Raw genomic sequence first — 16,944 nt, 5'->3', positions numbered from 1 at the left:
GTGCGTTCAAGCGAAAGTTGATCCATTTCAGAAACCAAGAAAAGATTTTCGTTGCGCTCGGCATGCATAAAGTTAAGCGGCAAAGTTTTCGCGAAACGAAAATAAAATTTTCAACGCATTTTAAATAGTCGGAACTTGTCCTTTGGCATGGTAACAATGATAATCTTACAATAACTAAAAATCTTCAGGTGCACTGATAACTTGATCAACCAATAGCATTTCAAGTGGAATTGCAACTTGTTCTTTATCGCATCGACGTAATTGCGTCGTGGCAATGCGCTGTATTGCGTCATTGTATTGATCGTGTACATTAGCGCGGAGAAGAGGTCATAGCTACCGCTCAATCTTTACAGTTCGAGTTATGACCGTATTATCATTCTACAAGAAGAAAAATTATTCGTCGAAAAGGTTTTGTCTTTCGCTACAGCACCGTTCTACGTTCCACGTGACCGCCAGAAGTCCTGCATGACGTCACCGGCTGTAAAGGTATTAATACAATCACAAAAGTCGGTCGCTTTCGTCAAGTAAGATCGATCGGGTTGTTCTTCAAAAAAGGTCAAGTTGTAGCAAATCAGTTTTTGCTCTGCAGAATGCCAAAGCACTTTGCAATACCCTAATCCCTATATTGTTGAGGATTTCAAGTGGTAGGTACCTGCTAGAAGCTAGATTAAATATTCAACCTTCCACCGATGAATTTAGATCATTATTACTACGAAAGCCGAAATGGTAGGTGAAGATGCAGGAAAAGCTGTCAAGTGTTGCAGTTGCCGTGCAGTTATAATGAATATCCCGCTGCAATGTAGAAAGCATTAATTTTGTGTGCCAGCAGGGTTTTTTTAATTTGAGTGCCGTGTAATGGGATTATGCTTGCTGAATAACCGCAAATCATGAAAAAGTTTTTGTATGTTGCGAAATAACTTAACTATATGGAAGTAATAAGCTTGTCTGATACTAATATTTTTCCCATGCAAATTAAACGGAGTTAAAACTATGCTGTACCGTAAAAGAATGCAGATAATCCAAGTGTTTCCTAACTGCACAAAGTCTGACAACCAATCCAAGTGTGTATTAAGCTAAAATTGTTTGTTTTTGTTGTTGCAGTCGTAATTTTCGCCAAATCCAGTTAAATTCGTTTTTATAAATGGCTTGACGGTTATATTCAGTTGTTAAATTACTTGTCATTCTAAACAGTTGCCCGTTAAACCTGTTTATCACTCGTTAAATCCGTGCTTTTTGTGTCTTGTATACAAGGCTTGTTAAGCAAAGTAAATGTTTCAGTGGAGTATTTCAAGCCCTGTCATTTCGGTACTTGTGTTTGGAGCTTGGAATTATGTGGCCGCTGGTCAACAAGTTAGACACGGAAGAAATTTTACGCCAACTACCACGTTTGAAGATGAGGTTCTGTTCGATCCAACGGCGCTGGACTTCGAGGAATCTGTTAACGATAAAATTTTGCCGATAAACGTGACCCACTCGCCACACACATTCAAAACAACGCACCACATTCGTGTTAGAGGTAAGTTTTTGCGTTTTTTCACCTAAAATCAATGCCATACAACCTTTTCCGAAAACTCCTTCAAATTTTCTCTGCGTTACATAATTAAGCAATTTTTGTTTATTAATATCGTTGTTTTTCCGTTTGTGACTGTTGGACACAGCAATAAAACCATCCAATTAGGCGCTCGCGATGGGTAGTGAGCTTATCCTATATACAGCGCCAGGTACCACGCTATGGGTAACACTCAATCAGCTTTAGAATAAATCAATACCAGCTCGGAAATTCTCTAATTGACACCGCTGGAATGGAAATAGGGATGTAATATAGGTTAACCAAAAAATATTGAGTTTTGTCCACAAAAAAGGTGATGCAAGGGCGTTATAACACACCTTCCATAGTCTGCAGATCTTGTGCTAAACAGTGCGTCTTGCACCAAATGCGATCGTGTTTCAGTTTAGTTTTTATAAATACTCCTAATAACAGTCATATACTATGGTGTTTATCGTAGGTTATATGTAATATATATATCAATATCAGGTGAAGCAGCATTATAGCAACTAGCCACAGCTTGTTTGGCGCTGACGAAATACGTGAATGTTTATCAGACTTAATTTCCTCTTTCTAAATGCGCCTGTAACTGTGAAAGTTTATTGCGACGAGCGTGCGGTCTCGCCACGTCATGACATGACAGTAAACCAGTTCATTCGCATGAACGCGATACTTGCATTTGAAGCAGTTTCAAATTTATTTAAACCCCACTTACATTTAATTGTTTTTTGCAGATACAAGTACGGCGTTTCTAACCATGCCTAACGTTTCTGAGGTACTGTCCGTGTATTTCTTTTTCAAATAGGCCAAGTTTTTACGTATGTATAATTGTAGATTTACATGTACAACACAACCGCTTCCGTCCCGTATGAAACTTCTGCTTCTGTTGAGAACCATGATGAAAATCCGTACGAACAGGTATTGGGTTCAATTTTAGGCATCAAGGTTATAATTGATAAGCTCTCATTGCTGATTGTGGCAAAGTACGTATTTCCCCAAAACGGATTTTTCAGTATTACTTGCGCCAGCTGTTATACCATGTGTCCTGATAAACCAACTTAATATCTGAGACCGTGAGGAAAAACGCTTTTGCAGTGGGACAAACACGCCTACTTTCACGAGTTTCTCTTTGAATAGTGATACAATTATCGTTGCCTCGCGTAATGTTTGGTGTGGTATCCAACCGCACCAAAGTACATTACTTACCAACCTTTTTTGCAGAGCACGCTGGCGGTTGTGGCGTGGTCCCTTGTCTACGGGGTTATGGTTATAGTAGCTCTGGCCGGAAACCTTGGTATTTGTTGGATTGTCTTGTCGGTGAAGAAAATGCGGTCTGTGACCAATTACTTTCTCGCCAGCACTGCCTTCGCGGTAAGGATCGTTTTGTTTCGTATTATTTTGTAAAGAGTTGTAAGTTGTAAGACTTTGAGGTCGGCGTCGGGTTCGGACTAGTTTGAGGATTCAGTTTATAACAATCAGACTTGACTTCGAATTCACTCTGCCACGTTCCCCTTGTAATTACACTTTCCTAACACAAGTGAGGTGACGTCAGAAAAGGAATTCTTTTTGCGGAAACAGATCCATATAGCATCAAATTTAATCGTAATTCGGACATATTTGAGGCCCAATTACAACCATAAAATTTTAGACAGCATGTCTTGTCTGGGTTCTTTGAGGTTGAATATGATTTCCAACGTAAGAACACTATTTTACCACAGTGTTATTGAAATTTTGCAATTTCGCTTCTAGGATAGCAACGTGATTATGTTGAACACCATTTTCAACTTTACATTTGCAATCAACGGCAACTGGTATTTCGGCGAGGGATTTTGTCACTTCATCAACTTTCTCCCTGTCGGAGCGGTGCTCGCTAGCATCCTGTCCATCACCGTGATCAGTCTGGATCGTTTCGTGGTGGTCATGTATCCCATGCGTCAGCGGACATCTCGCAAAACAGGTTTGGTTCGGTTTAAACCGGTTAAAACTTGAAAACGCGTGGTGCAGGCACAAGTTTAACTACTTTACAATAACACAGTTTTGCACTTGTGCACCCATTAGTAAATCAGATGCCAAGGTTAACGAATAGCAACAACACCGCCAATTTTTTGCTAATAACTTGCAAAATACATGAAACCGCGCTGAAAGATTGGAAAAAGTTCCATTTGTATTGATGAAGTTATGTAATGCGAAATTACAATATTAAACAGTGAAAACAGAGAGTTCATATATGGGCTATGACCGCTGACCGCAGCCACAAAAACCAAGCCATTTGGACATGTTTTATTGAAGGCATATAGTTTAGTCAAATCGACGACGTTGTCAAAATGGGAACATACAACATATATTGCCATGACCCAAGTGAGATAAATTCAATTTAGGTAATTAAACGCTCGGAAACACATCTTTTCAATCCTGTTACACAACTGCCGCGAGGTCAATAACACTTTTTGTTATGTCAATCGATATTTGACGACGAATTATAACCTATGTTATGGCCTTCAACAATTTCTGTAATAAACTCTGAGTCGGTTGTTTCACATTTTTATTAATATATACATATATATTTCGCTCATGCCTGTGGGCATCATCACTATCGATTATTCAAATTTTTAAATCTAAAAACGCCGAGCAAGTTGATTAACTATGTGGTATCGGCTTTGCATGCTTTCCCACGTAAAGCCTTATATGGACGTACGTGTTTGAGCTCTCGTGTAGCACTTCGCAAACTCCGACGAATTGAAATTGATTTCTTCATATTTCCATTAGGTTCGAGTTGAAATTCCTCTTTGCGTATATTGCGGACGCATTGGCGGGTCAAGCGCAATCGAGCGACACGTGCTGCAGAGTTGCTCTAAATTGCAATCGATAACGCATCAGCCATCGCGCGAGACGTATTTAACCCTTCGAATCATCGCCTATCTGTCACACTTTTCCCAATCCACGGCTTAGCCTCGTTGTCACCTAAAATCGCGCCCTCCTTTGTTACGAAGTTGGTGGAACCAAATTTTTAGAATTTAACCGGATTAATGGCTATTGCGATCGATTGAGGACATTCCGTTGATTTATCCCAATCGATGGTAGGAAGTCAAAACCGCTTTCTGTCAGAAAGTTTTCGGCAAGAAAATCCTTGATTTTTTCAAGGCCCACTGTGTGTTCAATGACCACCGAATCCAAGGCCTACTTCTTGCATGCATAATTTCCATTCTGAGGATATTTATACAAAAATGTCACGACAGAATTACATGGGCGCACACCAAAAAGTCGGTTTACTTTGTCTTAAGCTTCCGAGCTTCACTTTGATAACTAACGTGTGCACGATACGTATATGTATGTTTGTCAACAGCACGAATAATCATTGCTGGAATATGGATTCTGTCTTTGGGCATCGCTTTTCCGCAAGCATATTTTGCGAAACTGGCGACGAACGAACTGAGCAACGGAAGAAGAAGCGTTTGTTACGTGGACTTTCCGGGTGGCGACCTTGGACAAATGCGTTTAATGTAAGGCCTAAAGTTGGCTCTAATATAGGACTGGCTGTTTATTAAGTTTTTAACACAAAAAGCGCATTACACCATAAGAGCGTAAAAATCGCCTAATTTTGTCATGATAAACAATCGTACATATCATGAACACTTGTTTTCTATATCATAGTTAGTGTAGCTAATAACGTCATTTACCGTGCGATACGTCATAGAACAATACCCTAATCATTGACGTCATTCATCGTGTACGATCACGTCATTAACCTGTTTACATCATGTACCCTGCCCTTGAAACATATTTGATTTGGGACGCTATTTTGGTAAACAGACGCAGTGTATACACTTGCAGATACCAGGTATGCTTCATGATTATGAGTTACTGGCTGCCCCTCATCATTTTGGCTGCAAGTTACGTTGCCATGGGCCTTCGCCTGCGTGGCAACAACGCTAATCTAGTTGGCCACAACAACGAGTCACAACTGCGGAGGGCTCAAGGAAACAGAAAGGTATGTATGTCTTTTGTGGAATATTCTATTTTGTTGAAAGGTGATAGTGAAAACGTCAGAAATTGAATACATGAACCAGTCTGTGCAAGTCGGTGACCGACGGATCTGTTTTTACAAATCAATATTATATTCCAAGAACTCCAAAAGGAGTAAAAGACGATCTTATACTGGCGCTGATCGTCTTTTACTCCTTTTGGAGTTCTAGAAATATGATATTGTTGAAAGGTGTGTTGAAATGTGCGGCATTATATGATTTGCTAAAGTTAAAAAGATAAAGAATGGGGCTGACCGTGATCAGTCCACACAATAAACCTGATTTCGATACCAAAGTGTCCGCAACATTCTAAACAAGCCTTGTCACGTGTTGTAGCAGATAATTGCTTGAAACATTGCGTAACGTCGGGTAAAACTCATACTGGAATCGATTTTGCTGTTGCTTCCGGGAATATTGGCTATTATCAATTATTCAGATTTCTGGTTTTGAGGGTTGATTTGCGCCGACGCCCAAATGCACACGCGCACTATTGATATACAAAGTGCGACGACGCGGAAGGGTGCCCTAATGAGTTGTTATTCGTCTTACACTTGAGGCTACAACGATGCTAGGGGATACCGCTGTTCAACTAAAGGCAAACTCATTTCAACTGGCTTTCCTTAATCTTAGTATTGGTAAATTATGAAGGAATTCGCATTTTATAACAAAAGTCGTTTTTTTAAGATCGCAGCAAAAGTTCGTAACAAGGTGCTGTTGTTAGTTTTTCAAAAGGCCTGTCTTGGGGATTTTCTAATTAGATGTGTTCGTGTATCTCCGTTTCGGATCATCCAATGAATTGAGTGAAATTTGTGGATTTCTGGTTGAAGACTATGTTGCATCACAATAAGTATTGACAATTTTGGTAAAAGAGTGAAATTGAAAGACTTGATCGCTTTCAACGAAATCGAATTAAGATCTTCTGGATTTAGTCTACATTCTAAACTCTACGTAAATGTGTAGCAAATTTGTGCATTGAAATAATGACAAACAAATGAACAAGGGAGTGGTTTTAATAAAAAAACAGTGTTCAAAATTCCCAATTTACAAATTTTGACGATTCTTATTCCGATACACCAGATGGTTACGTCGAAGGTAACGGCGCGGTTACGTCAGGCGAGATTGATCTATCGTCTATTATTATACGCTCAGCGGCTGCACCGGAGCGTTCCTTATTAAGAACGAGACCGTGCGTCATTAGGGGGAAACTGCACGCGCAACAGCCAATTAAAACCATATAGGGAACGAGCAATTCTCGAATTGCGAGAAAACGCATGGGTTATAACAAGCGTTCGAGTTGGAAAGTACCTTTGTTGTTGCCAGCACGGCAAAGCCTCGACTTCCCTAGATTTATTCCATGTGGTTTTCGACTTCTGGGAAAACAGTTGCTGTTTTTAGGCAGTGCGAATGATGATGTTGGTCGTTGTTGTGTTCGCGTTATGTTGGTGTCCTTACCACCTCTACTTTCTGGCCGGTTTCATCGAACCCAAGATTTACGTGTGGACCAAGATACAACAGGTCTACCTTGCAGTGTTCTGGCTCGCCATGAGCAGCGCCATGTACAACCCCTTCATCTATTGTTGGGCGAATAAAAGGTGACACATATTTTTAACAGGTTTCTTGCGTCACATTTGCCGTAGATTCAGAAAATAAACTCTTTTAACGCCCAAGAAAGTAGCAATTTTACCCAAAATATCTGCTTGATTGCGAAATATGCGTTTATGGGTTTAGGGTGTATGCTTTTTTAATGATTTTCTGCTTTGAATTAATTTTTATTGACGTTTGTGACCAAACAGGTTCCGAAATGAGTTTCTTCGAATTTGTGGAAGTCAAATATCCAATCTACACTTTGTTCCTACAGGTATTTACGCGCAAAGTGTACACGTACTTACTTTACGTGACTGTGTACCTAACCCGACTGAATCATGCAAAATTACGACAGTTTAAAGAAAATATTTCGACTTGATTGAGAGAAGTTTTACCAGACTTATTGTCCAGGTTCTTATAACTTCACTGCATCATGATACCTCACGAACCCCTAAAAAACTATATTGAAATAATTTTAACTGGATTGTTGCTTACAACAGGCGAGAGGAGGAAGAAGGGCCCCCAGCAACGCAAAGTCAAGGAAGTCAACAGGCCGAAAACGACCGCCCCTTTGCTGCCACCTACTGTAAAGTAAGTATGGTGATTTCATCCACTAGTCGACTTGTGCCTCATTTTCACCTGTCGGGAGCGGGCCTTTCATTCAGTGAAGAAAAAGTTCTTTTCTTTGAAAACTTGCGTGCATACAGTTCTTTCCAAAAACATACAAGGTTTTGTAAATTCTAAACGACCGACTAAACCATATAGGTTATCGAACCTGGCGCTAAATAAATTGCTTAATCTCGTCATAGTGTTCAGTAGCAACACTTGTTTTCCCTATATCAGTCGATCATCTTACTCTGATCTCTACCTTTAACTTACCAGAAACTCTTGTGTTTCTTTGCAGTGCTTCAAATCGCAGTCAACCGGAACCAAAGCTGTGAAATAACACTTTCCGCGATGGCGGCACCAAACCCATGTGTTTTTTTATTTCATACGTCAGCGAAAACGCACATAATTGTGATATCACAAGTTGTTAATCGAGATGGCTGCCACCTTGATATTGACAATATTAACTTGCGTTGGGAAAAGGTTGGCATTTACTGCTACTCACCTATTAAAAACGACACTGTGCTATACCTCTAGTTCTTATTTTTCATCGCCTGCTTGGCCATTTAAATAACGCATAACCCGACGTGCAAGACAGGTGTGATGAACATTCCCCATGGTAGCAATCAATCATGCATAAGTTTTTATAAATCTGCTTGACCATTATGATGGCTTGCTATAGGCGAAACGTTAGTAAAATGAAATACGCCTCTGTCATGGTGCCAGAAGATCAATTTTGAAACATTATAACATTCCTAGCAACCACAAAGCCACAAAACTTTTCCATCGCAAACGAGTAGATGATGTTGTATCGCAGTGCAGTTGCACAAATGTAAGGAATTTGTTGTACGTTGAAATCGTTTCCAGTGCCCGGCCGTGTTTTAATGCGCCCTATATAGCCGGTAGCACTACCATTAAACTTTTGCGTGTTGCAAATCTTCGCACCTTTGTTTGGCAAGATTTTCGGGAATGAGGCGTCGAGATTTTAAAAATGTTTTTCAAATAATGGGCATCGGTTGGAGTAACAACGTATAAACAAATGAACACGTAAATATAAATACAGAAATTAGAAACACATTTAGAACAGCAGGTTTTAACTTTCAAGAACGACAAACAGTGGAATGGCCAACGAAAGAAAACAGACAAAATCGCCGGGAGAAGTAACTACACACTCGTGACGTAACATAACCAAAACAGGACAATATGCCCAAAGGTACCAACGTTTCGTATCAGCTCACTGAACGGCACTTTGCTTTAAAACCGACGAAATCCAGTTTAATGTAACGACGTTTGGTCGTCGAATTCACACTACACACCGGGAAGCGATGAGGCATATGTTCCCTTATCGCCACCACTCCACAGTGGATGTCTCAATATTATTCTTTTGTTGGTCTTTGGGTGTGTGAGTGACAGTCGCGTTCCGCGTCCTACGTGTATTAGCAGATATAAAATAATATTTACTATTTGCGCACAAAACTGCTATACTCAGCTGAACAACAACAGTGGGCAATTAAATAAAACACTTTCGCTATAAAAATGAAATAAGTTTGTCGAATCAGGAGACCACAGGCGGCAATCTTGCAATAAAACGTCTTACAACTTTAGGACAAGCACAGATGGCACATTATAGGAGAAAATTCAAATATGGAAGAAGTCTGTCAACATTATGGCATTGATGCGTGAAGCATATTATGGCAGTTGGAGTGCGCACATTTATCCCTTTCTATCTAAAGCTATGGTGCTCAACCGGGGTTCCACGGCAACTTCTGAATGCCTACGCTATGCGAACGATAAAATCTCGGTTTTGGGAAAATATTTTTGTACACTAGGCATGGAAGGATGCTTAATTACATCAGCACTTGTCATAAGGCAAACAAACGTATTGTGAAGTAAGGGTCCGCAATCACTTTGACCTCAACAAAAGGGGTCAGCCAGCACAGAAAGGTTAAAAACCACTGCTTGGAATCAGTGTTTGTTAGAGTGTAGGTAAATATTAGATCAGCCAAATCAATTTTCAAGGAAGTAAAAATTTTGAAAAGGGCACAAAAGCACGTTATTCCATAGAGTTTTACGTTTTGGCGGAGTTTAAGTTACAATATTACTTACCAATCTGTTTAACATATCCTGTCGCTGTTCCCGATCTGTCGTTTGTAGCACGAGAATAGTTACACGCCACTGCCAGTAAGTACAGCTATAACCGACAATGCGAACAATATTTGGCAGAAAATTAAAACGAAATCCCGCAGCTGAACCATTTTCGCAATAAAATATTATTCATGCGTGCCACGTATTATTCATGCGTAAGACAATAGAGCAGCTCCGTTCCATAGTGACAGTTGCTTTCCGATTCGGATCAACATAAGTCAACTGTTTTGTCTCAAAGGCCAGATGTTTGCGGTTTAGCTTGATGTTAAATTGTTGTGATATGTATTTCTTGTGGGTTGCTTTAATGGTCTTGTAGAACTTCACTCAGATGAGCTATAAGTCATTGGCCACTTTTGCCAAGTTATGGTGTTCAGTTAAAAAGCAGATTTGACCATGTATTATTATAAACGGTTGTTGGCTGCAAGTCAGGTACAACGGTAGATTGCGCAGAATGTGGCGGAAAAACGACAAACGACAAACGTACGCCCACGGACCAAGGCCTGTGCAAACGATTGGTAACAACCGGTGAGCTTACGCGAATACCTGCCAGAACCCATGTGCCACAAGGCGAGGTTTGGAAGACGAGGTTATATCTAATAGTTGATGTGCACCAAGCGTTACGGCGAAGATTGTCAACAAATTTATTTGCATTTCCTTGTTCAAGTACCGCCGCGTGCTGTCGTATTAAATTTGGATTTAATGACTTTAGCTGACAATGTTAGACGGCCTGTTCAATGTTAAAAGTTAACCGCACGTTAGGTATCATTGTATTTGTATTGGATTTGAGCAAAAACAAAAACAAACCAGTCAATGCAGGTTACAGGTGGGCGGTGGTAAACTCTGGATTCGCACGCAGTCAAATACTTATAGACAGGTAGCACTGTTCCGTCAATTTCTATGCAGATCAATGTGATGAATGTAAGATTTATATTGTCGTATGATAGGTCATTCGGATCAAGCAACAATTTCTTGTTTTGTCTTCCAGCAGGTTGTGAGCTGCGGCGAATAGACTGGGAGCCAATCCGCGGAGTCTGATACACATTTTAATATAAACAGTATTTCAAATCATCTTGTTTATGTTTTTTTGTGAAGGGCTTGGGTAGAAGACGTTAGACAATGAATAACTTGTGCTGTTTTGTCGCGATTGTCCTAACGTGCTTCGTTGCCACAGCAACCACTCACGTGACTGACGGTCAATCCACACTGGATGGTGAGTGAGGGTCGAAGAAATGTAAGGGTGGCCAAAAACACAACAGTTTTGATTGGTCGGTTTGTCCACAAGGCATGTGAATAAGCAGCAATAAAAACATTACGTTTATAGTGCGAAAAATCGATTTTACTGTGTGCAATATGTACGTTTTTTGCGACCGCGCCTGTCACAAAACGGCAAAATAGTGGTTATGTAGTAACATTAATATTTTACGAGCGTCGCTAATTTCCTCAAACGTGATTAGGATGTGTAGGCGGGGAAGACAAATTCCGCTATAACCTCGTGATACAGTTGTATTGTTTATATGCAATAAGAACCACTTAACTTGTTTAAATAACAGACATCAGTAAGTACAATAAGGACGTTCACCACAAAAAACGATTTTCATTTGCCTTCCGAAAGTTGTAGCTTATTGAGCAATATGCGAAGTCGCCACGGCAAATTCTTTGGGTCAGAAGATTATAAGAAAGTTTTAAGTACTTGTATATTCCAAAATATACTCTTATGCACCACAGGCGCCAAGGACAATCGTCTGATGTTCTACCAGTCAGTCTCGCGTGACGAGCCAGATGAACAGCTGACAACAATGCGTGATGCCTCCGTCAAAACGCTCCTTACCGCCACCTTGCGGGTTGTAAAAAAGAAAAAGTGCACGGGGAAGTACGTTTACTGCACCACAAAGTGCGCCCAGGGAAGGTTGATAGCCAAAGGCACAGGGTGCTGTAGGTGCACGTGCAAGATTGGCTACGCGTTGGCAGCCGATAAGAAGAAGTGCAACAAAGGTATTTAACCCTCGGAAACATACGCAAGTCTCATGTATTTAAACCAGCAAGTTGTGCAATGCTGTTCTGACGCCAATGTAACCAACCTGTAAACCAGGCCCTAAGTATGAATGCTGAGACAAATGCTCGTTGGTGTACAAAGTGTGCGGAGTTATCCTGATTAAAGTAGTATTATCACCAAACGATAGAAAGTCTATTCTGATTGAAGCAAATAAATCAAGCTAACACAACATCACGGTTACTACACAATGTTATACAGATTAAACCTCCTGTATATATAATCCACATCGGTGGGTAGATAAGTGCGCATATTTTTAGCCACTTGGGGGAGTTGGTCCGCCTGGAGCACTTGTATTACGTCATCATGGGGAGGACTTCAGACTCGGGAAAGGATTTGCAAATCAGGAGGAAAAACAGCGTTAAGTCGATGCAAAGGAAAAGGAAGCCAGGAAAAGACATGTTCGGCTGTCACCAAACGTAACTACTCCTTATGTTAGGAAAGAACTCATGCTACTGTACATACACTCGCAAGGTCATGTTTTTTGAGGCTCGTAGGAAGTTTTTTTTCATGAGTAATGACTGGCTCCTTTTAAATATACTATTCGGCCACCAGTTGCTGTTATAAGGGGGTTTCTTGCAAACGACGCTTAGAAAATACAAAGGAAGGAAATGGTTCGCAGTTGCCTACGCTGCATTTATTCAGCTGACATATCTAAAGCGCAACGGCATATGCGAGTTTGGTCCCAGTTGAGTTACAATTTTCACTCTTCTTTCATTCTTAGCTTACCGGATTCGCAAAAACGTGCGTTTCCTAACTGACGAAGAAAAACACGATCTCATACAAGCTTACTCTAAGTTCAAAGACGAGGATTCTTCCGATGGATTCATGGTAGGTATTGTAACGCGTCAACTCTAGCCCACGCGTTTCTGGCACCTTGGTAACGCGGTCATTAGTGACGTACTGTTGCTTGTATTTGGGTACACACTCAACCTGGTTAAAATTCACCGTATGGACGCAGTCAGTTCTCTCTTCATCAGTGAATAGTGTGCAATTTCATGCTTACACAGTAATGTTCTGTTCTTCTGTGGTTGTAGCTACGACCCAGGGGCATTTTTTCGTTCTGTTTAATCCCGTTACACAAAGCTGTTGAATCAATACATATCGTATGTTTTTCTATGTGCAGTACATCGTGAAATGGCATGGTTGGCCCTTCGAGTGCCCCTGGTATAAACACATCGAGGGTCACAGCAACGGTCACTGCAGTTGGCATGCTCATCCCATGTTCCTGGCCTGGCATCGACTCATAATGGTGCAACTTGAAATGGGTTGGTACCGACAACGTGGTTTAATTTAGCCATCGCCGTTTCTATGAACGTTTTGTAGTGTGGCAATGACAAAAACTAAAAGTATGTATGTTTATGCGGTTGCAAATCGAGTAAAATGTACTCAACATTGAGTATAAAGCAATAACATCCTATAAAAGGGGTCAACTCTTATACACTACGTATAACACAATGCCACAGCATTATAAGGCTAAAATTTCATCGTATAGGTGCTCCTTTGAAACCAATATATTGCACTTTAGTTGGTTAATGTTGACAAATTTAAACAGCAAAACATCGGCGTTCCCAATCCGTTTAAATGCTCAGGTTTGAACAAATTTCTGAAGAACAAAACACTGGGACTTCCTTACTGGGATTGGACCGAACCAGGTTGGACGCATTTTCCTGATCTGTACAGAGATCCCGATATATTCGATCCCATTGACAATAAATGGGTTAAGAATCCCTTCTATTCAACGAAGATGCCTCTCCATGCTAAAGTGTTCAATGAGACATGGTACGAATTTAAATCAAGTATATGTTTCTGCAAACAGACTAATACAGCAAGGCTTGCTAGGGTGCCGACTTCTAACATACGAGTTTAAACTTGAAACGTTTATTTAATGAAAAATCAACTGCCAAAACGTTTAAAATTTGATAACATGCACATGCATCAGTGTAATAATACGAACAGCTTTCCAAACAGTCAGCTCTAATTTACAAAATCTATTTTCACTGTGTTTATTTCTGTTGTCAGCAAGATTTGGAGGTACCCGGACTTCAGAGGACTTTCATGGCAAGGAATTCTGTTGCGCAGCGTAATTCGAGCTGTGACGATGCCTGACTACGCGAAATACGACGCGATGCTTGAGGAACCACACAACCAGGTAGAGTTGATGGATCGTTTTTTACTAAAATTAACTTTTCAAACGTGTTTCCCCTTAGCTTTTTGTGGTGAATTGATGCTCATTGAATGTTCTGACCGTTTCTAGATCCACAATTGCATTTGCGCTTCGAAGGATGTCTTCCAGGATGAAATATGTCTCTACAGCATGCTCAGCATCACGTACTCCGCATTCGATCCACTCTTCTCACTTCATCACAGCCAAATAGATCGCTTGTATTCTCTGTACAAAGATATCAAAGATCTGGCCGGTAACCAAGACTGGACAAAATCCAGCTTCATTGGGTCGTATATTCAGGTGGGTACAGTTACGGGCAATTGAAATAAGCTAAAACAAAACACAACACAAATAAGAAAATAAATGCCCTGTGGTGATTGGATTGAACTTAATACTAAAAAACAATTCCAAGTAATTGTTCGAAAATTTTTTTTGCAGTATGGAGAAGACATGACTGTTGACAAAACGGAATCTTACGATTGGCCGATGTCTCCATTTTGCAACAAGACCATGAACTTAAACCCCGTCACGTTGAAGAAGAATGTATGGACTATTCGTTACTCCTACTACTATCAACAACTGTTCGGATACAAGTACGACACCCTCAATTTAAACGGTTTGTCTTGGAAGAAACTCGTGAAAGATGTGAAAGCGAAGGAGAGAAGTTTGTATTACGGACTAGTTCTGCCTTTCCGCTCCACAATGGCGCCGTGGTTAGGGCTGATCAATTCTGCCAACACAAAGTACAAAACCGGCTGCGCTATTCCACCCCCCAAATGCTGATGCATTTAATGTACAGACGTTTGCTACTAACTTGCCAAATTTTTAATGCCATCCGCCACATGGTAGTTAGTTTTTTAGCTGTTGATAGCACTACTGTCACCAGGATTTTTGCTTAAAATCTTTGATAGGACGATTAATCTTAAACCCTAACATACCTACTACAAGAAAAGTACTATAAAGTTTACAAATGCCATAAATGTTGTAACAAAAGTTCGTTAGGAGCCTTTGCCTGAATTTCCTCTGTGCCATTTTCTGTGTGCCAGAGTTTGGTGTTGTTTCCTGTCAAGTGTTTTTACATAGATATTAGGGGAAAATTTATGATTTTAATTGCAAGATGATTTATTTTGCAAGGTAAAAATATTGTGCTATCCATTGCTCGCATTTAGGCTATGTAGGTGTTATATATTAAATGTACACGAAAGCAGCATAATGAACTACGTGATCCGACAAAAAACAGCATTTTTTCTAAAATTCGGGAGAAGTAATTGTGGCATCCACTTTGCGAAATCCGGCCGAAAAATTATTTTTTGTTTTATGAAACCTATGTCTGATTGCTTCAGAGGGGAGATTTTATTATGTTATTATAGTCCTTGCTTCAAATGATTCCCTTTTAATTACTCGGAGTAAAGAGCGTTGAATTTAAAAAATTGCGCAAAATTTACCTTCAGATATTGTTGCTACATTTTGTTGTTACTTTCATTGTTAACGCGCCAAATCTGTATTACTGGTCAGTACAATTAGTGTTTATTTTCATCGTCGCAGTCCGCTTTTTTGACCCAGAAAATAAATCAGAAATTTAATAAAAATCATCTGCGTTGTCGCTACGTGCTAATCCGCACTCTCGGGTTCTATTGAATTCAAACCAGTACTTTAGCCGCAATGTTGCGGGTTTTGCGCAATACGGAAACAATTCATTACGATCATCCAGGATGTTGCCAACACCAGAGGCTCCCTGGTGGCTTCGAGTCCCGTAATATTCTGGAAATAGGATTTCGCCTACGTGCATCCTCACTCCCTGTGGCTCGCACACAAATGTGAGGTGATAACTTTATACCTTAAGTCAGAGGTTCTTAACCTGGGTGGGGTCCGAGAAGATGCATTAAGTGGTCCATGAAACGAAATACAATTGTTCCGAAAATCCACAGATTTTCCTCTGTCCATAAGGTTTCGCTGTCCACGAATTTTAATTTTTCGACATTTGCAACGTGTTTCTTGCAAAGGGGTCCATAGCTTTTCAAAGAATGTTTTAGGGGTTCGTGATCCAAAAAAGTTTAAGAAACACTGATTTACCTTAATTGAACAACAAAGGCAAATTTACTACGTTCAACATACAGTGGGGAGTAAAACAGAAAAAACAACCTTTCTTCCCCGTAGCTTCATTAAAACTTACGCATGTCAGTGACTTCAGCACACAGTTATTGATGGACTGTGAGAATGTCATTTAACAAATATAAAGCATAAAGCTAGGTCCGTACATTTTTGTGCAATAGACGTTGATTAAACAAGTGTTCGTTTTTCAGAAAAAAAAACTTAATTTATTGTTTCCATGTACTTTACATCAGAAACATGCCTGACAGCACCAGCATCAGCATTTTGTGAATAGATGTTGTCGGCTTCCAGATCATCCATTGGTGCGAATCAATTGTGTGAAGGCATTTCGGAACAGCCGATTGATTTCCAGTGCAATATTGGACTTGTTCTCCGCTAAGTCCAGTTATTTGGCGCTGCAAAGCGTGTATTATTGACTCAAACAGTATGAGATCGTTTCGAATGTCAGTGCATATTTTACTGGAAGTAACTTACATCTGCGACGAATATTATTTATACTTAACCATTGGCAATAGGTATATCACAGTAAACATATAATTCAATTTCCACACAATATCTATTTTGCCTTGTATGTGACATCATAATGCAAGAGAACTTTTTTCCTTCTGCCATGCTTCGTAAAACTGAGTTGTTAGGTACCACGTGTAGCGTGCTGAATTTAATGTCAAGTTTATTTTACTAAAGCTAGAGTTGCCTTGATTCTATTTGAATA

The 16,944-nt window shown here is 40.1% G+C and overlaps 2 protein-coding genes across 2 annotated transcripts; both read left to right on the top strand.

The window, feature by feature from the left end:
• The first annotated feature begins 2,303 nt into the window (after positions 1-2,303).
• On the top strand, positions 2,304-8,093 carry LOC145894703 (neuromedin-K receptor-like). Its single transcript, XM_082983344.1, has 10 exons — positions 2,304-2,321; positions 2,381-2,464; positions 2,768-2,917; positions 3,296-3,503; positions 4,890-5,046; positions 5,378-5,534; positions 6,964-7,160; positions 7,362-7,426; positions 7,653-7,743; positions 8,057-8,093. Exons 1-10 carry the CDS (start codon positions 2,304-2,306, stop codon positions 8,091-8,093), a joined length of 1,164 nt encoding a protein of 387 aa, XP_082839470.1.
• A 2,879-nt stretch (positions 8,094-10,972) lies between these two features.
• LOC145894023 (hemocyanin type 2 unit a-like) lies at positions 10,973-15,656 on the top strand. Its single transcript, XM_082982456.1, has 9 exons — positions 10,973-11,113; positions 11,629-11,895; positions 12,214-12,372; positions 12,678-12,784; positions 13,080-13,221; positions 13,546-13,735; positions 13,976-14,105; positions 14,211-14,420; positions 14,559-15,656. The coding sequence occupies exons 1-9, from the start codon at positions 11,020-11,022 to the stop codon at positions 14,901-14,903; spliced, it is 1,644 nt and encodes a 547-aa protein (XP_082838582.1). The 5' UTR covers positions 10,973-11,019; the 3' UTR covers positions 14,904-15,656.
• Positions 15,657-16,944: the final 1,288 nt, after the last annotated feature.

Source organism: Ascidia mentula, chromosome 3, assembly GCF_947561715.1.
Source record: "Ascidia mentula chromosome 3, kaAscMent1.1, whole genome shotgun sequence".
NCBI lineage: Eukaryota > Metazoa > Chordata > Ascidiacea > Phlebobranchia > Ascidiidae > Ascidia > Ascidia mentula.
This window is presented reverse-complemented; position numbering and strand designations above follow the sequence as displayed.